Genomic DNA, 20,069 nt, shown 5'->3' with positions numbered 1-20,069 from the left:
CAGTAGTGTGGCATCCCAGCATGACGTGGAGTTTCATGATGTCCTGCTGGGAATAAGGGCTTCTCGATACACTGTCTGTGATTGCAGTGTAGGTGGAGGGCTTGGTGGGAGTCAAATGACATAGGAGTGATTGAACAGCCTTGACTCAGGCTTGCTGGACGCTGATGTCTACCGATGTGAACTTTCCCCCTGAAAGTCAACCATTGAACATGGTTCATGCAGCCAGAAACGTCATTTGCAGATGTTCCATTAAATATTAACTGTAGTTAAAGGCCAGCAGCATGTCCTGGGTACATTTGGGAGATGTACGTATTCAGAGATTTGTGTACGTATAACATATATACAGCCAAAGCATCATTCCTTTTCCTTTAACCACTTTCTTACTCTGTTCACTTTAAAGTATTAATGAGTGTTGCCATTTTGAAAGGGAAAAAAATGAGATAGCAAGTTTTTAAGAAAGAGCATCTTTATTTCTTATTCTCTCTCTGTGGCTCTTTGTTTTTGCTATTTCTGGTAGATGTTTGTCAAGAAGATTCTGATGGAGGTTTTATGAACATCATAAAAATGACAAATGAGAGGTTGCAATTCGGACCATCTTTCTCATCTGGTGTGCTAGTAGATAACTGATCTAAAGATCTTGTTCAGGAATTTCTTGAAGAATCTCAAGGAATGTTGGAAAACAACATGTTCCAGACTGACACCACCCTTTGTGTGAAGACATGCTCTTGATTTCAGTACTGAATGGTTTTCCTCTTAGTTCTGACTTGTGTCCTCCTGGGTTATTTCGGGTTATCCAGGTGCTGGAGCAGTCCTCGATTTCGGTACTTATCAGGATTTGAAATATGTGTCATCTACTGCTGCAAAATACCAAGGCCAGAGAGAAATGGGTAGGATTCCAGACTGGAGGGTTGTGGGTTCATATCCCAAGTGGGGTGCTACCCTTGTACCCTGGAAAAAGAAACTTCACTCAGATTGTTCCAAAAAATGCCCTGCTGTATAAATAGTATGGTGTCATAAATGTGAATTTGATCTCAATTGACTTCCCTGGTAAAGTAAAGAAAAAACAGGGATGCTCCACTCTGATTTTATTTTACGTTTGTGGCTTGTGGTGATATACATATGGTCTGTACTTCCCTGAGTTTGTATCTACTTCTTGCACAGTGCCTCATCAGTGTCACCAAACCCTGCTTGGTAGGAGAGCAACACCACCTCCTGGTGAGACTGCAGCGTTGTAGCAGGGCTGTATCTTTCCTTCAGGAAAGCTATGCATAGAATTTGGAAATTTTAGTCTGTGTAAAGTTTGTTTGTAAGACTGGGGCAGAACGGAATGTTCTACTATCTGATTTCACATACCTTGAGATCTTGATGGTTTTTAGTGCATAGTGGATAGGCGGGGATGACGGGGATTCCCCAGGCAGTAGCTGCCTAGTGCAGGAGCACCCCTAAGGGTAGGAGGGATTGATTGTTACGGGAGCCGGGTCGGTCTCCTGTGGAGGGTAGTGTTTAGACCCCATGCGAGGCGGCGAATCCGGAAACAGGACCACAGACAGGGTCCAGGGAAGGCAGTGAGGGGCTACAGCTCGTGATCCGGTCCGCACGGGAAAGCAGCCTTAGGCATCCAAGTCCTGGCATGTCCAGGCGGGTAGTCAGGGGGTAGTCCAAGATCCAAAACACCAGGTAATCCGTCCGGGACAAACACAGGATAAAATCCCCAGAAGGGGGGGAAGCAGGACACAGACACGTTGACACGGAACAGGAACGGGACTGGGGACGCCGAGTCCCAGACTCAGTGGTCAGGACGCTGTGATGGAGCCTGTGCCTTCAGGCCACTCCTGGACCCGCTGGTGGGTGGGCTTCCAAATGCTGAGCCCCAAAACACCCGAGGCTCAGCAGTAAAACAACAGTCTGAAAACAAGGCACAGCAGATAGCAGTATCCAAAGTCCAAAGGGTACCCCATTAGAGCACCCACTGGGAGAGGGATGCCGACCGTGATATCGGTCAGCCGGGGAGCTCTCAGCTCTTGGCGAGAATGTGATCTCTGCAGCCTCCCGGGTCGGGCAGGCAGGACAGAGGAGTCTGTTCCGACTTCCTCGTTCTCCCCGTGTGCGGCTGCAGGGTTCCTCACTGACAGCCAAGACTTCGGAACACAAACTGAGTGGGTATGTAACAAAATAACTGGAAAAAAATACTAAAAAAAGAATGCTGTGGGCAGCATGGGAACAGCTGTGTGTTTGTTGAAATCAATGATTTTCTTCCGGTCCTGAAAATGGTCCACTCTGTCAATAGTTTGCTTTTATTTTAGTATGCTGCATATTTTAATACAGCTTTCCCGTAGGGAAAAGGAGTGGCTGAGTGGAACAATTTAGCAAGCAATATCATAGCTGAACTCATGAGACTCTCTCAAGACGTGGTATAGTAATGCCCTGGGATGAATGAACTACTAGAAGCCACAAGTTTGAATGTACTTTGTTAGTAACCTCTCGCATTGTTCCTGCTACACTTGTAACCAGGACTCCAATCAAAAAAAAATGCTCAGAGAGCTGATTTGTTCTTCCCAGAAACCTATCAATGTTGGCACATCTTGTGGAATATTTGCCTTAGGAGAGTTCTGCAGTACTCACTTCTTGCTTGCCTGTGCTGGCCTTGGGCTGGGACTGTCACAGGGCCTGTGTGTTGCAATGAGAGGTACAGATACCTCCTACTCCCCGCCTGGGGTGTGGCAAGCAAGGGCCTTCAGTAGCAGCACTCTGCAAAGGACAAGAAAAAGAGTCTTGTTTTGCTAGCGTTACTTTAGCTTCTGGCTAGTTGGCATTCTCAGCACTTACCAGAATGTTTGCCAAAATACTATTGAGTTAAAACACAATAGATTATGTGAACTATTATTTTTTAATAGACCTGATAAGTGGAGTGTATGTTTTTTTTTTTACCCTGCATAGCACTGCACCAGGCAAAAGTGAAAATGGTTCAAAACCATTCTGCAGCAGTCAGAAGCTGACAATGAGGGTTGTGTTACAAGGCTACTTTTATTGTCCTTCCAGGTGACAGTTTTAACTAATTTGTGCGTTTGAGATCGGTAATATTATTGAAACAGCTTTTGTTCAGACTTTTTTTTGTGCCATTTCACCAAAACTCTCATTAAAATCTCACCATTATAGGACTGTTTCTTTTTCAAAACAAACATTATGCATCTTCAGAATTTGTAACTGCCAGCTCTGATTTGGATAAAAACATCTTTCAGTGAATGAAGTGCACTTTGAAACATCTAAGAGGATTGAAATGTCTGTCTTTATTTGAACGTACAGTAAGAACAGATGCTTTTGATTTTTTTTTTTTACATCTTAAACGGGTTCCTGCATACTCCTCTTAGTTTCAGGGTCTGGTGAATTATTGCCCAGAGTATTTGAGTGGGTAAAATGGACTTGCTCCCCGTTCCTTTGATACAGGCGTGAAGTCTCACGTTTTCACAGAATGTACTGTAGAATTTCAGTTACACGGCCAGTGGCAGCTGCCCTCTCGATGTGCATGGCTGACCTAAATGCTGGGTGCACCCCAGCTGGAAGGCGCCATGCAGAGGAAACAGTGATGTCATCCCTCTGCCTGGAACACTGAGTTCTGTGTGGTGTGCTACGTGCCTGTGCTGCACTGTACCTACAGCAGCACAAGAGGTTCTCTCCTTCTGCATCTGCCCCCTGCTCTTCCTGCTGGCCCTATCACAGCTACTCTTCCAAGCAACACTCTCAGCTGGGTAAACATACAGTAGGTTCCATTATCGCAAAGGTCTTTTGAGGAAGCAGCTGGTACCTTTTCAGGACGACTCTGTCCTTGTTCTTCACTCTGTTATGTCTCCAGCCCTCTTATCTCCCTCTATGTCCTGTCTCGCATGGTGCAGTTTACCCCTTGGCAGACTGATTTAAAAGTATTTCCAATCTGTGGGAATAAGGCCAGGGGTATAACTGATGTAGTTTTGAGAAGGTGAAGTCAGTGTATAGTGCCCTCATCCGCAAGAAGATGGACCATCTAGCCATTTTTACTAAATAACAAATCATATAAAAAATATACAAATGTACATTAGGTGGTGACCAATAAGATTATCACCTTTTTAAAAAACACTAGAAGTCAATTGTTTATGGTGCATGTTGAATAGCAAAAACAACACAAGCAGAATAAAATCCTGAAAGGATGTTGCATTCTCTGCCATGGTTATTAGTCCCAAATGTTCACCAATCTTCCAGCTCTAAAACCATTCCACTTATCAGATGTCATGATCTTGTCCTAGTTTGTATGCACAGCTCCTGTGAAGAAGTAGAACCCTTTATTTCCTCTCTTGGGTCACCTGTGTTCATGGAGCTTGCATGATTTTGACGATCTTCCTTTTAGCTGTAGTTCATCATTCAACACAGAAAGTGGAGGGATAGAGAATGTTAATTATTTTTCCTGTTTTGTGCTCTCATCTGCCTTCAAGCAGCTGTTTATACCAATTTCATTTGGTATATTCCAATTTCATTTGGGATAGACTCTGGTACTCTAAGTGTTTAGTTTATATCATACTTTTTAATAATTCGATGCAGGTGTTTCAAGTTTTAATAATTCTACTGAACTGTTGGAAATTAACTGATATTTTCTTACTTATACTATTCTGTCTTTTTAATTTTTTATGAATTGCTTGATGTTAGCCTTGAACATTAGTGCTATACTTTCTGCAAACATTAAGAACATTTCCCATAAGGCTGAAAAAGGTTAACATAGATTCTCTGAAACACATCAATACTCTTTGATGAGATTAGATCTCGAGAAACAGGTTAATCGATCAGAAGTACCACTGTCTGCACTGTATCAATGCATGATCTTTTCTGTTTAGGCCACAAACGGTTACTGTTGGTCAGTAAGGCACATACAGGATAATGTTGCAGCAAACCTTGCTGCTCCCTTATCATCTCACACATGACCTCTGTTGAAACTAGCCATAAATTCATTAATGCACAGGTGACTCACGTCTCTTGCTAAAGATCATGACAAGGGTTCCCGTAAAGTGTTGTAATAACCAAGATTGCACAAGCACCGCTAAGTACTTAACATCTCCAATTCTCCTTTATTCAAATTGTTCAAGTTACTTGCCTACAGAGGTGATCAGGGTTGTGTGTTTGCCCTAGCTAACGAGTCCTGCAGTCAGGAACGTATGGTTACTGTTCCTGCAGATTTATTCATTTATGCATAGGAGCGTCAGTGACGCCTTTAGTCCACCTTAGGACAGGGTTATCCCAATCCTGGTTCTGAAAGGCCAGTGCGTCTGCAGGTTTTCAAAATCTCTTTAAAGAAGCACCTACAGAAGATGTTCAATTAATCCAGTTAAAACAGCAACTAGCTGGTTTGTTAAGAGCAGAGAGGGAATGAAGACCCATAGATGCACTGCCATTCTCAGAATGAACAGTGAAACATAAACCAGAGCACACAAGGTGAAACATGGAGGTGCATTTAAAACCAAGAACTCGAGGTGCATCTTTTGGAACAAAATACCCAACCACACCGCTGAAGCCAGAATCGTGGTTTCTTTCAAGAAACAGATAAATCAGTTACCAACTACCAAACGGGCTAGATTTGCCTCTTTTTGGCTGTAATCTTATATTCCCATTTTGTCATTTATACTGCATTTTCCAAAGTCCCCTCTCATCTTTTCCTCAAGCTTGTTCAGTTGATGAAGTAATTCTTCACAGGCTTTTGATACAACAGGTACATAATAGGGATTACCATTTCTGATCGTATATAGTGTTAGTTATTTAAAAAAATACATTTTAATGTAGCATGAATGTGTAATGTGTAGAAGCTTTTTACTTAAATAACAGGGCAATAATATCACTCATTTGCAGCCTGTGTTCAATTAATCCCATGATTTATCCCCCTTCATCATATCTTTCAGAAGATTACCTTCTTAGTTCTCCAAAAGGTGTGTAGAATGCAATAGAGAACTCTTGACCAAATGTTTTAAAAAGGAACACGTCTGACCTCTAGAGGCTAGTCTGTGTAAGTTCTGCACTTGGAACCTTTATTTACCTTAGATTCTTTCAATCCATTAATTAGTGATTGGCTCCTTAATTGTCTAAGTCATCTGGTGTTAAATCACTTCTGCAATTTGAGATTATCTAAACTAACACATTAAAAGAATAATAAAAAGAATAATTTCTTCCACTTATACAGCGCTCATCTGGACACTCCATTCAAACAGCTTTACAGGTAATGGGGATCCCCTCCACCACCAATGTGCAGCCCCACCTGGATGATGCGACGGCAGCCATAGTGCACCAGAACACTCACCACACATCAGCTATCAGTAGGGAGGAGAGCAGAGAATGAAGCCAATTCATAGATGGGGATTATTAGGAAGCCATGATTGGTAAGGGCCAATGGGAAATTTAGCCAGGACTCCGGGGTTACACCCCTACTCTTTTTGAGAAACACCCTAAGATTTTTAGTGACCACAGAGAGTCAGGACCTCGGTTTTACATCTCATCCGAAGGACAGCGCCTGTTTGCAGTCCCCGTCACTATACTGGGGCAACAGGGCCCACACAGACCACAGGGTGAGCGCCCCCTACTGGCCTCACTAACACCTCTTCCAGCAGCGTCCTTAGCTTTCCCAGGAGGTCTCCCATCCAGATACTGACAGCAGCTCACATCTGCTGAGCCTCTGTGGGTGGCCAGCTGTGAGTTGCAGGGTGATAGTAAGCAAACGAAATGCCACGCAAGTACAGAATATGGAACAGCTTTGCCCTAGTTGCACATTTTATTCTTTAAAAAAATAGAAAAATAACAGAAAGTAAACAAGAAGGAGCTCAGAGTAATCCCTGTGACGGACCCTTGCCTGCGATTTTCTTGGAGCACTCGAGCAGAGCATTGTGAATGTCTTTCGCGCAGGAGATCTGGGACTTGATCATGCTGAGGTACTGCGAGTAGGACAGGCTTTCCGTCTGCACTGTGTCTGGCTTGGTCGCCGTGGGAACCAGGTTGGGGGAGTGCTTGGCGCTGTCAATGCTCTGTGAGAGGCATTCGTAGGCCAGTCGCTAAAAGAGACAGAGTTTGCATTCAAAGGGAAGAATTTTTTTATTTTTTTTTTGAAAGGTAAAATTATTCAGTGGTACCATTACAAGACACTATAATCCACGGTAACAGAGATAGGGAGAAGACAGCCCTGGTCTTGCATTTTCCAAGACAAATAATTCCAGAAAGATTCAAATCACTGTAGTGTACCTTTACACGTTCAAATAACACCCACCATGTTTTAACACCCGAAAGGCTGTCTTGTTTAGGGAGTCTGAAACAGCAACGTGTCACTCATTTGCCCACTGCCCCTAGACCACGTTTGTGTTTTGGCTTTTTACAGTTTAGAGTGGTCAAAGGAGTTAAACTGTCAGGACAAATGCTCAACATGAATTGACAGGAGGTATCGAAGCAATACAATATTGAAGAAGTTCTGAACTCACCAGGCACAGTTCCAGCTGGTCACAGAGGGCATAGAACTCTTCCAGGCTTTTGTCAAATCTCTGCACAGAGGCATCACTACTCTTACTGAAGACAAAAGTAGAGACAGTATTGCACATGACTGTAAGGCTTTTAAAGGCCAAATTCTGAAAATACTGTAGCTTAACTGTAGTTTTGGAGACCAATTGCAAGCAGGACATTACAATAGTCTGTGAAAAAAAACATTCAGATGTCAGTTGTTTTTTTTTTGCTGGCAGTCAGCATAAATGCAATATTCTAAAATAAAATAACTTTTCAATTCTCCACACTTCATTTCAGGTTAGGTGTAAACCCAGGCTCAAAACCCATCCCTACATAAATCATTTTAGAATGAAACTCACATACAGAGATGTAAATGGGTAAGGTTACAGCACTGGTGTTAAGTACCTTAATTGTATGACCTCTTGATAAGACCTCAGTCTTATCATAGTTAAAATGAAAACAATTGTATCAGAAATAAAAGCATTGAAACTGCAGACCCAATATTAGGTTTAACTTGGTATAGATCTGAGTATCACCTGCACATGAAAGACAATTCATATACTTTTAGTATTACATACTAAATAGCAAAGGTCCAGGAATTGAAAAATGATTTTCCTTAGCTTACTACTGAAACTCTTTGAATGATTACATGAATTTTGTGCATGATCACTGGCTAAAGAAAAAAGATGTGTACAGTTGTGTACTTACACGCCATTGTCAATTGCAGTATTGTGTCCTAAATTGAGCGATGCGATCTTCATGACGTTCTAAAACATTTAAAAAAAAAATTAAAGTCGGTCAACAAAACTGCAGGTAGGGATGAGAAATGTACATAAGGGATGACGAAAACTGAACACAGGTTAAAACAGGGGAGTTATACTTATTAAAGATAAAGTGACAGTACTATAATGTTTTGTAAGCTGATTTTTTTGGTCAATTTTATGTTTATTTTTCGCACAAATTGCATTTTAATTACAGCTGCATATATGCCGTTGTATATACTTCAGTCCGGCTGCAGCTATGATTACACACAATTCAATGGTCGTCTTAATGTCAGAGGTCTCTCGCACTACTGTATTTGCTCCCAAGACATTCCAGCTTTCACTTGCAAATGAATGCAAATTAAAAAACGGCACTACGCCTAACATGTTAAAGCATATCTTTTTATTTAGAAATATCTAGCTCAGATGTATGTCTTTGTATGTCTATCAGTAGCTCTCTAAACCGGCTACCGATTTTTTGCACTTACACTGTTACAACTGCCTCTGCAAAAAATCCGTTCACTAAAACCCTTCAAGATTTCTTGTATGACAGCTACCTTAAATCTAAGCACCTTCAATGCACAGTTAAAAATTAGGATTCAACATTTTAACCGCTTGATCGATTAAGGACAACTGTACCTGAAGACTCTCTTTCAACTGCGGAATGAGCATTTTGAAGCGATGAACGGGATCGAAGTCTTGCTGTTGACTCAGCTGCTGCTGCTGCTGTTGCTGTTGCTGTTGTTGTTGTTGTTGTTGCTGCTGTTGTTGTTGTTGTTGCTGTTGTTGAAGGGTGGGCGCCTGGAGCCCCGATTGGACTTGAGGTCCACCAGCCTGAGACATTTGAGGTTGTTGTTGCTGAGATGCCATGTTGAGAACCTAATTCGCTTCCTGTTTCATCAACGAGGCTATGACAACACCGGAATTTATCCGAGGGAGATTTGTTCGCAAAGGATTGTTGGTTTTGTAGTCTTAACTGAAAGCATGCTAAACTGAGACCAATCATTTTAGTAATAAATCTGTTTTAATAGAATCTGCACAGTAGTTCATATCAATGAACAGAAAAATGCATATCAATGTAAATAAATATATGTGTTGCAAGAAAGAAGAGCCGATAAGCACGACGTTTAATATGGAAAGGCGCTCACAAGCCCGCCTGTAAAAAATCATGTTATTTTAGAAAACAGAAATGGAAATTCATCCATTAAATAAGCACAATAAAGTGAGAAACCTGATAAATACATGTCTCTTTTTTTTAAATAACATGTTAGCAGTCTTCTTTTCTTCAGCTATTTGTGTTCAGGCACTCGTATCGCCGACCTGCCTGGAATGTGTTCGGGGTCCTCCAGACGCGGAGAATAACGAGGGTGAGAAGCGGGGTAGAAGTCTAGTTACTTCTCCTACTTTCCCGTAGCGTAAATTTATCATAAGGAAAAAAAAAATCTTATTTTTGTAATACAAGGTAGTTAATCGGATATATTGCACCACCTTTTCGTCGTGAGACTGCGGCAGAAATGGCCCCAACCATCCAAACTCAAGCGCAGCGAGAGGATGGTCACAGGTAGGTAACAGCGCAACGTACTGTTTATGTTTATTTGTCTTTCTTGTACAGGACACCTGTGTACCAAGAGAAGTAGACTCTTATTGAGTCTTATAAATAGTCCAACTATGTAAATCCCTCAGATCTCAAAATCGCCTAACAGATCAATGGTTTTGGTTAAACTTCGTGTTGTCTGGCGCGGTTCTGTCGTGAAAATACCGCGTTAATAAACAAAACACTAGACAACGGCTGTTGATGTCATCTGGCATTTGTAATGCTCTGTGCTTTTAGGTTGTCTTTGCTGGTTTACGAAACAACTCAGTGGAACATGTTGCCGCCAGGGCATAAACTTTATTATCTTTTCGTTTCACGACAAAGTCAACAGCGAAAGAGTGAAATAAGTAGATTACTGGAGCCGATGCCTCTAAAAAGTGAAAGACAAGATCCGTTCAGTTTTGTCAGTAAACGTCATAGTATGACATTGAAACAGTAGTTTGACAGTTTGACATGACTTTCGTAATGTTTTCTTTTGACAGAAGCAGCTCTCACAGAACTGTCCCTGAGAGGTAAGAACCGCGAGTCTCACTTTAATATTTAACTTGATCCTGAAATTGGAATTTCCCGTAATTGCAGAGGGACAAAAAATATTTTTGTCACATTTTCCATTGCTGATTTCCCATTTTAGAAACTGATATTTTAGCTCATCCTAGACGTAGGTATTAATTGCATTGCTTTTGTTTAACAGACGATGTAACGCCATGAAGTGGCACAGTACGTTCTCTCATCTTTGCATGTGTTGGATGGCCTGAGCCATTCATTGCTTTCATGGTGTAATTCATTTGCCTCTGTACGTGAAGCTGTTGTCAAGCTCTTCTTTTATAGAGGAAAGCTCGTTTGTCTTTTGAGGTTCTTACTCACCAGTTTGTGTTTCTAATTCCTACAGGTCAGGGGTCATCTGTCGGGTGAAATACTGCAACAGTCTCCCCGACATCCCCTTTGACCCCAAGTTCATCACTTACCCTTTCGACCAGCACAGGTAAGGTGCCCGATCTGCCTTTCCCTTTGCAGGGGGTCAGTGGGCAGACAGAGCAGACATTTAGCACATCATCTGGTGCCCTGAAGTAACTCCCCAAAACACAAGCATTCGGATTTCTCCTCTTCAGCTTGTAATGAACAGTTTCTGTGTGGGTAACGCTGGAAATGCATGTCTCTGTGGTTCTGTGAGGATTGAAGAAAAAAACCAATGACACATGAAAAGCTGCTGCCAGCCTGAAAGCCATGTTTTTCATTTCTTGTTGCATCTTGTCATAACTTCTTCCTGTTTCTCACAGCCAAATGCGTTTATTTAATTTGGCCTTTGCTTTTACATTGAGAAACTAGTTACAAGTATAAACACACTTTGGTTATTTTAAATCTTACACGGGTGTGCTTGGTGTTAGTGTGCTACGATTCTACACAAGTGTTTTGTAATTATGTGCAGTTGGTTTAAAATTTAAAAAATGGTTTCACACTGGCATCCAAATCACACCAAAGGTATTTGCCAGACATAAAAAAGTTGGAGTTAAAGAAGTTGCATGCATGACTTATGTCTGCAGTCATAGTACAGTGCTACAGTATTTTTTATGAGTCACATGCTCAGAAATTAGTTATTTCCCTGGGTTCTCGTTTCTGAAGAAGGTTTGCTTGGTCTCCGCAGGTTTGTGCAGTACAAGGCCACTTCGCTGGAGAAGCAGCACAAGCACGAGCTGTTGACAGAGCCTGACCTGGGAGTGACCATCGACCTCATCAACCCCGACACCTACAGGATAGACCCCAACAGTAAGGCAGTGTTACTTGACCTTGTACTGAAATCTGAAACATGACACAATTGTTATTTGCACCTCTCATAGCTTAGTGTTTAGTGTCTGAGTGCTTGTTATTCTTTCTATTTCCTAACCTGTATGTTTAGATGTATTTGGTATTCCAATTCCTGTTTCTTGCAGAGTACGAGTAAAGCGGTTATCTTAATCACCTGTTTTCACCATCTTCTTTCTGGCGGAAATGGTCTAATTTGTTCTTTTTCACTGAGCAGGAAAGAGTTGCATAGGGGTGGGGAAAGACCTGTGGAAAAGAAGAAATGGTCATTTTAAAATATCACTCAGTGTAACATTATTTGCTTGCTCTTCCATTTGATGGGATGCTTTCTAACGTCTGTTGCAGCTCTCCTGTAAACAATGTCATTTTTGTTTCATTAAGTCATTCTGGACCCCGCTGATGAGAAATTGCTGGAAGAGGACATTCAAGCTCCTTCAAGCTCCAAACGGTGAGGATTTGCTGTCTGTTTCAACAGGTTACATCCCGCAAAGGGGCTTTGACACTCCTGTCTGTGGATGAGGAGAACTAACCAGGTGAACTTGCCAGCTATGTGTAGATTAACTGTGGCAATGACAAGGTATATCTGAATAGCAAAGGTACACTACAGGTAAACAAATATTTTACTAGTCTGAAACCTATTTTAATGATGATGATGATGATTTTCGCCTCTTCAAGGCAAGTCTAAATGAGAGCCTATTTTTGCTTCTCCTTTGACCTCTTCACTATGAATTAATCTGTACTTAAAACAAATACTGCTGTATGTTCTGGTAAAATGGAGAAAACAAAAGCAGTGGGGAGGTGCTTTTAAACATCTGAGCACACTTGTAGCAAGGTCCCAATCATTGGAAAGGATGATCACTTGTGATTTTAGGTATTTGCTATGTGTGAATGATTTGTGTGATTTTCTTTTTTTTACTGCACCGGGCTTCAGTGTGTTATTTTAAATCTGATGAGAGGTGAGCAGTTGGGCAGTTCTGTCAGTGTACTTCCATGAACCATGTTAAATGTATTGCATGAAATGGATTTCTCCTTCCAGGTCCCAGCAACATGCCAAGGTTGTTCCTTGGATGAGAAAGACAGAGTACATCTCTACCGAGTTCAACCGATATGGGGTCTCCAATGAAAAAGTGGAAGTCAAGTAAGTGGATTGTAGCTCGATGAGCAGGGTTCTGTTCAGTTTGACCTGTGCTGCTGTGCTTAAAGTGCAGCCAAGCAGCATTGTGGTAAAGTAAGCACCTGCTGTTACAGAGGTAACCCTGCCTGTTTCACAGCTGTCTCCCTCTATGTGTGTTCCCAACACCTTTTCCAAGTCTTCTTTTCAGCCCTTCCACTACTTCCCCCTCTGTGGACTTCTCTGTCCCTCCACTGTTTAAATTCTTATTGTTTTTATCATCTTTCAGCACTTGCATTGGACTTATAGTTTGTGCTGGTTTTATCATTTTATTAATTCTTTATAAATGTGTTACTCAAATTTTACAGTTTGTAATATGTGAGTACTACATAACTAACTTGACAAAACAAAACTATAACAAAATGATGTTTTACATACATGATTTGAAATACATGTGTAGTGCAAGTTCACTTTTGTATTTCTGATTATATGTCATTTTAACTGGACATTTTTTCTTTTGGTCAGACAAATCTGATATAGCCATATCATTCTGGTGTAAAATGATCTTGCTAACTTAAACTGAAAAAGAGAAAAGATGCCAGGAGAGGTCTTTGATCTGAGTAGTTTAGACATCAGATCGCTGATGCTGTTCTGTTTTTTGTTCTGAGTTTCGTACTGCTATCTAGACAGAGTACCTGTAAGCATTAACAAGGGCAGCGCCTGGATTGTGTGCGTCTTCTGTCCTGTTGCTGATTCACTGTTGCATTTTTACTCCTCAGGATTGGAGTGTCAGTCAAACAGCAGTTCACAGAGGAGGAGATCTACAAGGACAGGGACAGCCAGATCACAGCTATTGAGAAGACCTTCGAGGATGCTCAGAAAACAGTTAGTAATGAGCATGGTGCCACTACAATAGCCAGAAAGAGACCAGATGCAGTAGTTAGGCACTGCGGTGTATGATTTTATTAGAGCACTGCTTTACTTTCTAGTTTTGAGTCTGTATAATGGAATCATGCATGTCACTGCAGACACAAATGAATTCATAAATGAATAATAGGAATATGATTTGCTGGGTGACACCAATTTTGTCTTAATTTTGCAACCATGCAGCTTGGTTAATCTCTGCAAAGATGCAATGTTTTGTAGTATTATACTGCATTACATTATTTGGTATAACTGAAAACTAGAAAAACTTAATGAATTAATACTGAATATTATTGATCATCTTATTATAGGATACAGGTAGCTCATTTAAAATGTTCAAGTTAAATTAAGATGTAACTACAACTGATATAAAGCATGGAACAGGCCAGTTTGGGAAACACCACTTGGAAAGAATTAGGATTGGCTGTCCTGGTCTTCCTCAACTTTGTGGCAAAGCAGCAATTTTTGTGTAACTTGAAGGGCACTGCAGTCTTGCACAGATTTACCACATCACCTCTAAGTGCTGAATCTCCTGTAGGAAATTGTGGAGCTCATGTGCATCTTACAAAACGAATGTCTGTGCGGGGGGGGGTTTGTGAAAGCTGCAAGCATGTTCAGTTTGAGCTCTCACCTCTAGAGCTGGAAGAAATGGAATGAAAATCACTGAAACAAGATTATCTTTATATGCTGTCTAACATCGTAATCAAAATGAAAAATACCAAATTCTAATTTTTTTTTTTCATTTTTTAAACAAAAAGCAGGAATGGGATTTCTTTAGGGTTTTGGCTTTACCCAATAGATGGAACATCACATTAGCTGAAAGATTCCTATGTTTAAAAAGACTTTTTTTTACAGATTGCTCAGCACTACAGCAAGCCCAGAGTTACACCTGTTGAGGTCCTGCCCGTATTTCCTGATTTTAAGGTAAAGGTGGTGAGATGGCTTTGCTGTATGCATTGAACCAGTGATGCCATCTGGTTATGCTGACATTGTCCAGATTTTGTACTGATGTGCAAGAGTTACTGATATCCACTGAGGTTTTCCGAGATCATCAGATTTAGGCAAGAGTTGGATTTTAGCTCTGACCCCCAGATCTGAAAGGTTTGTGAACATAATTGCTGTAACAAAATAATTTTTTGATTCATATAGTTTAAACAAAACATGATCAAATATGGATTCTGAAGGCTGTTCTGCATTTCTTTAAAGGTTCACCGTAAGAATGTTTACACACAACATCTGTAACAGAAGGCACAAACTCGAAAGAACAGTGTAAATCGGGGAAAGAAAACATTTCTTTCAAATGTTGAAAGAAAGCAACAAATTGAAAGGAAGTTAATTGTGCTTAAGTCAGATTTGTAAATCTTTTTTACTGTTAATTAAGGCTTAGTCTGTTAGATTTTTAATTGGAATTCAAACGCTTGATGTCACTCTCAAGAGGTTTAGTTGTGTGCATTGTACCCGTTTATCAAGTGAGGCTGTCACCTTTCTCTACAGATGTGGATAAACCCATGCGCTCAGGTCATCTTTGACTCTGACCCAGCTCCCAAAGACACATCTGGAGCAGCTGCAGTGGAGATGATGTCTCAAGCCATGATCAGGTGCGATATCTAGGATCTGTAAAGGGTTAATATTAAGCCTTGCCTTCCTTGTCTTATATGGGATGATGGTGCTTTTGTTCCAAAGTGTGGCCTCTGTCCTCTCTTCATGTCAATTGATTATACAGTATCTGCTTCATCTACAGAGAAGAGTCTGAAACAATTTGTTATGCTCTGCCAAATGTTGATTTTCTAACTCAAATTCTAATTCCTCAGGTGGTGTTATAAATGGTGGTCAGTCATTTACAGTATGTCTTAGGTTCTGCTCCATTTTTTGTGCTTTTCAGAGAAAATAATTTGAGCAACAAATTGATTTGATTTGTTCCTTGAAACCTTAACAGCATTTTAATTTAAAGATTTCTTTTCTCAACACATGAAACCCCATTGATTTAAAAATTCCAAGATATATACCGTATTATGTTTTTCTTTTAAAGTTGTCCTCAGCGTTCAACAGAATTTAGGAGCATAGACTACGCTGGCATGTAAAATATTAGAAGTAGAGAAATTCACAAAGTAGATTTCCATGTGTAAAGTAAAAAAAAAAATAAATATCTGCAATCCCTACACAAGTTCTTTGAAAACATGTGCTATCTGGCATCTAACATCACTCAGTTAAGTTTAATCAGGTTATCCCTGTTAGATTGGTATTAACATTTTTCCTCACCGTTGATGCGTATCATTTATTTTACATACTGTACCTATCCAGTACTATTGAAAAATGAAGGGCCTTTTGAAGTATCAGTTCCACTGGTCCTAATAATCAGATAATTTGAACAATTTAGTGAACTGTCAACGCTGATGGATTCTGAAACCCCGGAACATGAAAACTTTCAAAATTCCTGGGTCCTATTGTAAGCCGGTGTCCTTCTCTCCCACCCAGGGGTATGATGGACGAGGAGGGTAATCAGTTTGTGGCCTACTTCCTTCCCAACGACGACACCATGCGCAAACGCAAGAGAGACTTCGAGGAAGACCTGGACTACAGCCCCGAAGAAGTGTAAGAAAATGAAAAATGGCTGCAGGCATTTTTGTCTTTTATTTAAATTATGTGAATATATTGCCGTGGCCCTTGGTCACACCTGCAACTGTCTTATTTGAGTTTGTATCACTCTCAGGATGATAATTTAAGGCGCTGGACTAACAAATGGGAGGTTGTGTGTTCAAATGCCAGTTGGCGTGCTGCACCCAGTATCCCTCCCAGCTGTACAAATGGGTACAAAAGTAAATTGGCTTGGATAAAAGTCTCAGTCGCATAATTACCATCCCTTCCATGTTTTTAAAAAATGGAAATGAATTGGTTCCAGTACTTGTAGTCAGAATTTAATACTTTTAGCACGCTTTGATTCTTCTGTTTCAGTTTCTCAAAGAAGCGGTCGGCAAATGATAGAATTTCACAATGTACTTGAAGAGTTCCTCCTATCAAACCAACTGAGCTGACGTAACAGCTGTGCTTTTCTTGGGCCTGCAGGTATGATTACAAGATCGCCAGGGAGTACAACTGGAATGTGAAGAATAAGGCCAGCAAGGGTTACGAGGAGAATTACTTCTTCATCTTCAGGGACGGAGATGGAGTCTATTATAACGAACTGGAGACCAGGTCAGCGAGCGCCTTCACTCAGAGTTCTTGGCACCTGCACTGTGCTTGATTGCCGAGCATCAGCATCAGCTAAATCAGCCAGTTGGCTGTTTGTTATCTGGGGGCCTCGTGCAAGCTGAGGAGCCTGAAGGATAAAACGAAAGGGAAAAAAAACTACATTAACAGCATATTTTCGAGTTTACGTGCCTACACCATGTGTGAGTGCTTGAGTACGTTGTGTGCCCACTGCTTACTTGCATAGCTGCTAATAAGAGATGGTAGCAAAATGCATTGTGTGCGATTTATATCTGAAGTTACTTTATGTTACATTACATTGTACTTGAAATGCTACAGTATTGACACACACCTGCGTAACTTAAAATTTGACTGAAAGGATAAGAGCACAGATGATGGCTGGTAGGCGCAGGAATCTCTGTGTGTGGATGAAGAGAGTGCGCTCACGATCCAGGCTGATAACGTTGTAACTGCAGTGGCTCAGCTCTCTGACCCGAGGCGCTGTCTTACAGGGTGCGTCTCAGCAAGAGGAGGGCGAAGGCTGGAGCCCAGTCCACCACGAACGCAGTGCTGGTGGTCAAGCACAGAGACATGAATGAGAAGGAGCTGGAGGCTCAGGTGAGTTTTGTGGGGCAGTTATGGGGAGTCCTTGTCGACTTTGAATTGGCCATAACATCCTTGTACGTGACAGTGTCTTGCGACAGTGCTCCTCTATGACATATTCCTGTTTCTTTATGATCTCGACAGCGCTAGCCAAACAATGTCTTCCCTATACATCTAACTGATCTTGCATTCTTTTGTAAATCAGCATCGTTTTCAGTCACTTGGTGATTTTTTTTTTTTAAACAAAGAAAAGCTGTGTTCAGTGCGGTGTATCCTCTCTGTCCCACAGGAAGCCCGGAAAGCTCAACTGGAAAACCATGAGCCTGAAGACGAGGAGGAGGACATGGATGTGGACAAGGACACCCAGGATTCTGGTGAGCCTCCTACCACTGGCTCTTGGGTGTTTCCACTTCTGTTTTCGCTGTACAAGATGCTGTGCTGAAGTATCTTCTGGCAGGGAATTTTAATAATTGTCTTATAACTGTCTTCATTAAATGATGACCATTTTTTTTATTTTTATGACAGTATCTTTTTGGTCCTTCTCATTTGATAGCACTATGGAGATATTTTTATAATACTCTCACAGATTCTAGTCATTCAGAAATGTTTGTGCATTTAAAAAAAAAAAAAGAAACCCGAACATAGAACCAACAGATGCCTTCTGAGGCCTGGGGTGATCCCAGAACGTTACCGTGCGCGAGCACGCATGTGGCGCTGACCTCTGACCCCGGCATTGCGCTGCTCCATCTGGTGCAGGTGACGAGAAGGACAAGGGCAGCGAGAGCTCGGGCAGCGAGAGCGAGGAGGAGGACGAGGAGGCGGGGGGCCGGGGCCGGCGGGACGAGGACGAGGAGGGCAGCCAGCCGAGGAGGAGGAAGGCCAGCGGCAGCGAGAGCGACAGCGGCGACGACCGGCAGGCCAGGGAGGCGCGGGACGAAGAGGAGATCTTCGGCAGCGACGACGACAGCGACGACGAGGCTAAGAATGACAACCAGAGCAGCGGGGAGGAGGGCAGCGGAGACGACGAAGACGACGACGAGGACGAGGAGGAGGAGGAGGAGGAGGAGGAAGGGGAGGGGCGGGCCCGCAGTGCCTCCCCCGCCCACAGCAGCAGCGAGCACTCGGACGGGGAGCAGCAGAGTGCCAGCGGGAGCGAGCAGGGCTCCGAGTCCAGCGAGGGCAGCGACAGCGAGTGAGCGGGCAGCCGGCCTTGCTGGCCTTGCTGGCTCCGAGGCTGCGTGTCCGCCGGGGCCCCGGCTCGGGGGCCGCGGGGAGACTGCTGAGCAGCACACTGGCCCAGCCCAGCCAGCCGCTGCTGGGGACTCCAGCTCGTCTTTTAAGCTCGTTTACGGGGGTCGATTTTCAGATCAGTGCAGACGAGAAGAAACTTCTCTTTGGCACAAATGTCAGTTATTCTTTTTCATTCCGGCCCCCTGTATCTGTATATATATTTTTTTTGTTGATGACTAGTGATCGATGACTGATGACGGAATCACTTCCCCAAAGTATTTTTTTTCTTTGTTGACGAGTGAGGTTTTTTTTCAGATCATGTTCTATCCCCCCCACTGTACAATATTAAATGAAAATACTTCCCTTTGAAATATTTGTTTTTTTTTTCTTTTTACTCTGTCCGAGTTCATCACAGGAGAAATTCAGCCTCATTGCCGTAATGTTGACAACAGATCTGGAAACAGAAACTGAAAAGGCACCGAAAACAAAAGAATTCTTGACATCACCACACAGAAATAGCTATAATTGTTTTGAGTTTGATTTTTATAGCATGGGGAGAACAATAAATGGTTTCTACCCACTGGCAGCGGAGAGTCAGATGAGAAAGTCAGAGAAGGACTGCTCTGGGACCAGTTGATGGGTCTCAGCTGGTGAAGCCCCAGGTAAGACAGAAGAATTTGCAAGCTTTATTGACCCTAAGGTACCTCTTAATTTAATGGAGCTGATCTTAAGATCTCCATCTGCCAAAAAACGAGTCTACTTTTAAAGATTTGGACTAGTCTTAATGAAATCTGATTTCTATTTATAAATATGCTGTTATATAAACTAGGAACATAATTAAAAGACAGTAAGTCCAATCTTAAACCAGGCTTTTGCAGGTGTACTTTGTTTCTTGAACCTGTATGCTTGTCTGTGCTCTTTTATATTTTGGAGGGAGAGTTTGAGTTTTTTATTTCCAAAATGTCTTCATTTTGCTAGGATAGTTGAAAGGTATTCCTACCTGCCATGTTTTAACCCATTGGCGTAAAAACGCAGACGATCGCAGAAAAGGATCTTTGAAAAACACGAAATGTGCGGCACACCTCTTTGCAAGGCTTGCAGACCTTTTAAAGCCACAAGGTTATTTTGTTTTTATTGGAGGAAAGTGCAGACCTAAATTTACAAGTGTATTTCTGGAAGCACAGGCGTTCTTACAATGCGTCTGTTGTGATGTATATCAGGTCGGGACATTTTTTCTTGGTGGGTCTCGGTCAGTTTTCCCACCCTCCACAGTGGAGAACAAAGAAGGTCTTCATAGCGTTGCTTACCTTTACACGTGCCCGTTCGGGAATGTTATTGTTGGCTGTTCGAAATTGCTGTGAAAGCA

The 20,069-nt window shown here is 41.9% G+C and overlaps 2 protein-coding genes across 2 annotated transcripts; one reads left to right on the top strand and one right to left on the bottom strand.

Annotated features, from left to right (window-relative positions):
* Positions 1–6,748: 6,748 nt before the first annotated feature.
* med29 (mediator complex subunit 29) lies at positions 6,749–9,171 on the bottom strand. Its single transcript, XM_006627586.3, has 4 exons — positions 8,895–9,171; positions 8,203–8,261; positions 7,476–7,560; positions 6,749–7,055 (listed from the first exon to the last, which is right to left on the bottom strand). Exons 1-4 carry the CDS (start codon positions 9,123–9,125, stop codon positions 6,828–6,830), a joined length of 603 nt encoding a protein of 200 aa, XP_006627649.2. The 5' UTR covers positions 9,126–9,171; the 3' UTR covers positions 6,749–6,827.
* A 400-nt stretch (positions 9,172–9,571) lies between these two features.
* Positions 9,572–19,074, top strand: paf1 (PAF1 homolog, Paf1/RNA polymerase II complex component). Its single transcript, XM_006627587.3, has 14 exons — positions 9,572–9,816; positions 10,332–10,361; positions 10,739–10,831; positions 11,492–11,613; positions 12,031–12,097; positions 12,686–12,787; positions 13,540–13,645; positions 14,540–14,608; positions 15,179–15,282; positions 16,160–16,276; positions 16,748–16,876; positions 17,383–17,488; positions 17,763–17,847; positions 18,230–19,074. Exons 1-14 carry the CDS (start codon positions 9,770–9,772, stop codon positions 18,667–18,669), a joined length of 1,617 nt encoding a protein of 538 aa, XP_006627650.1. The 5' UTR covers positions 9,572–9,769; the 3' UTR covers positions 18,670–19,074.
* Positions 19,075–20,069: the final 995 nt, after the last annotated feature.

This window comes from Lepisosteus oculatus, chromosome 3 (assembly GCF_040954835.1).
Source record: "Lepisosteus oculatus isolate fLepOcu1 chromosome 3, fLepOcu1.hap2, whole genome shotgun sequence".
In the NCBI taxonomy this organism is placed as follows: domain Eukaryota; kingdom Metazoa; phylum Chordata; class Actinopteri; order Semionotiformes; family Lepisosteidae; genus Lepisosteus; species Lepisosteus oculatus.
This window is presented reverse-complemented; position numbering and strand designations above follow the sequence as displayed.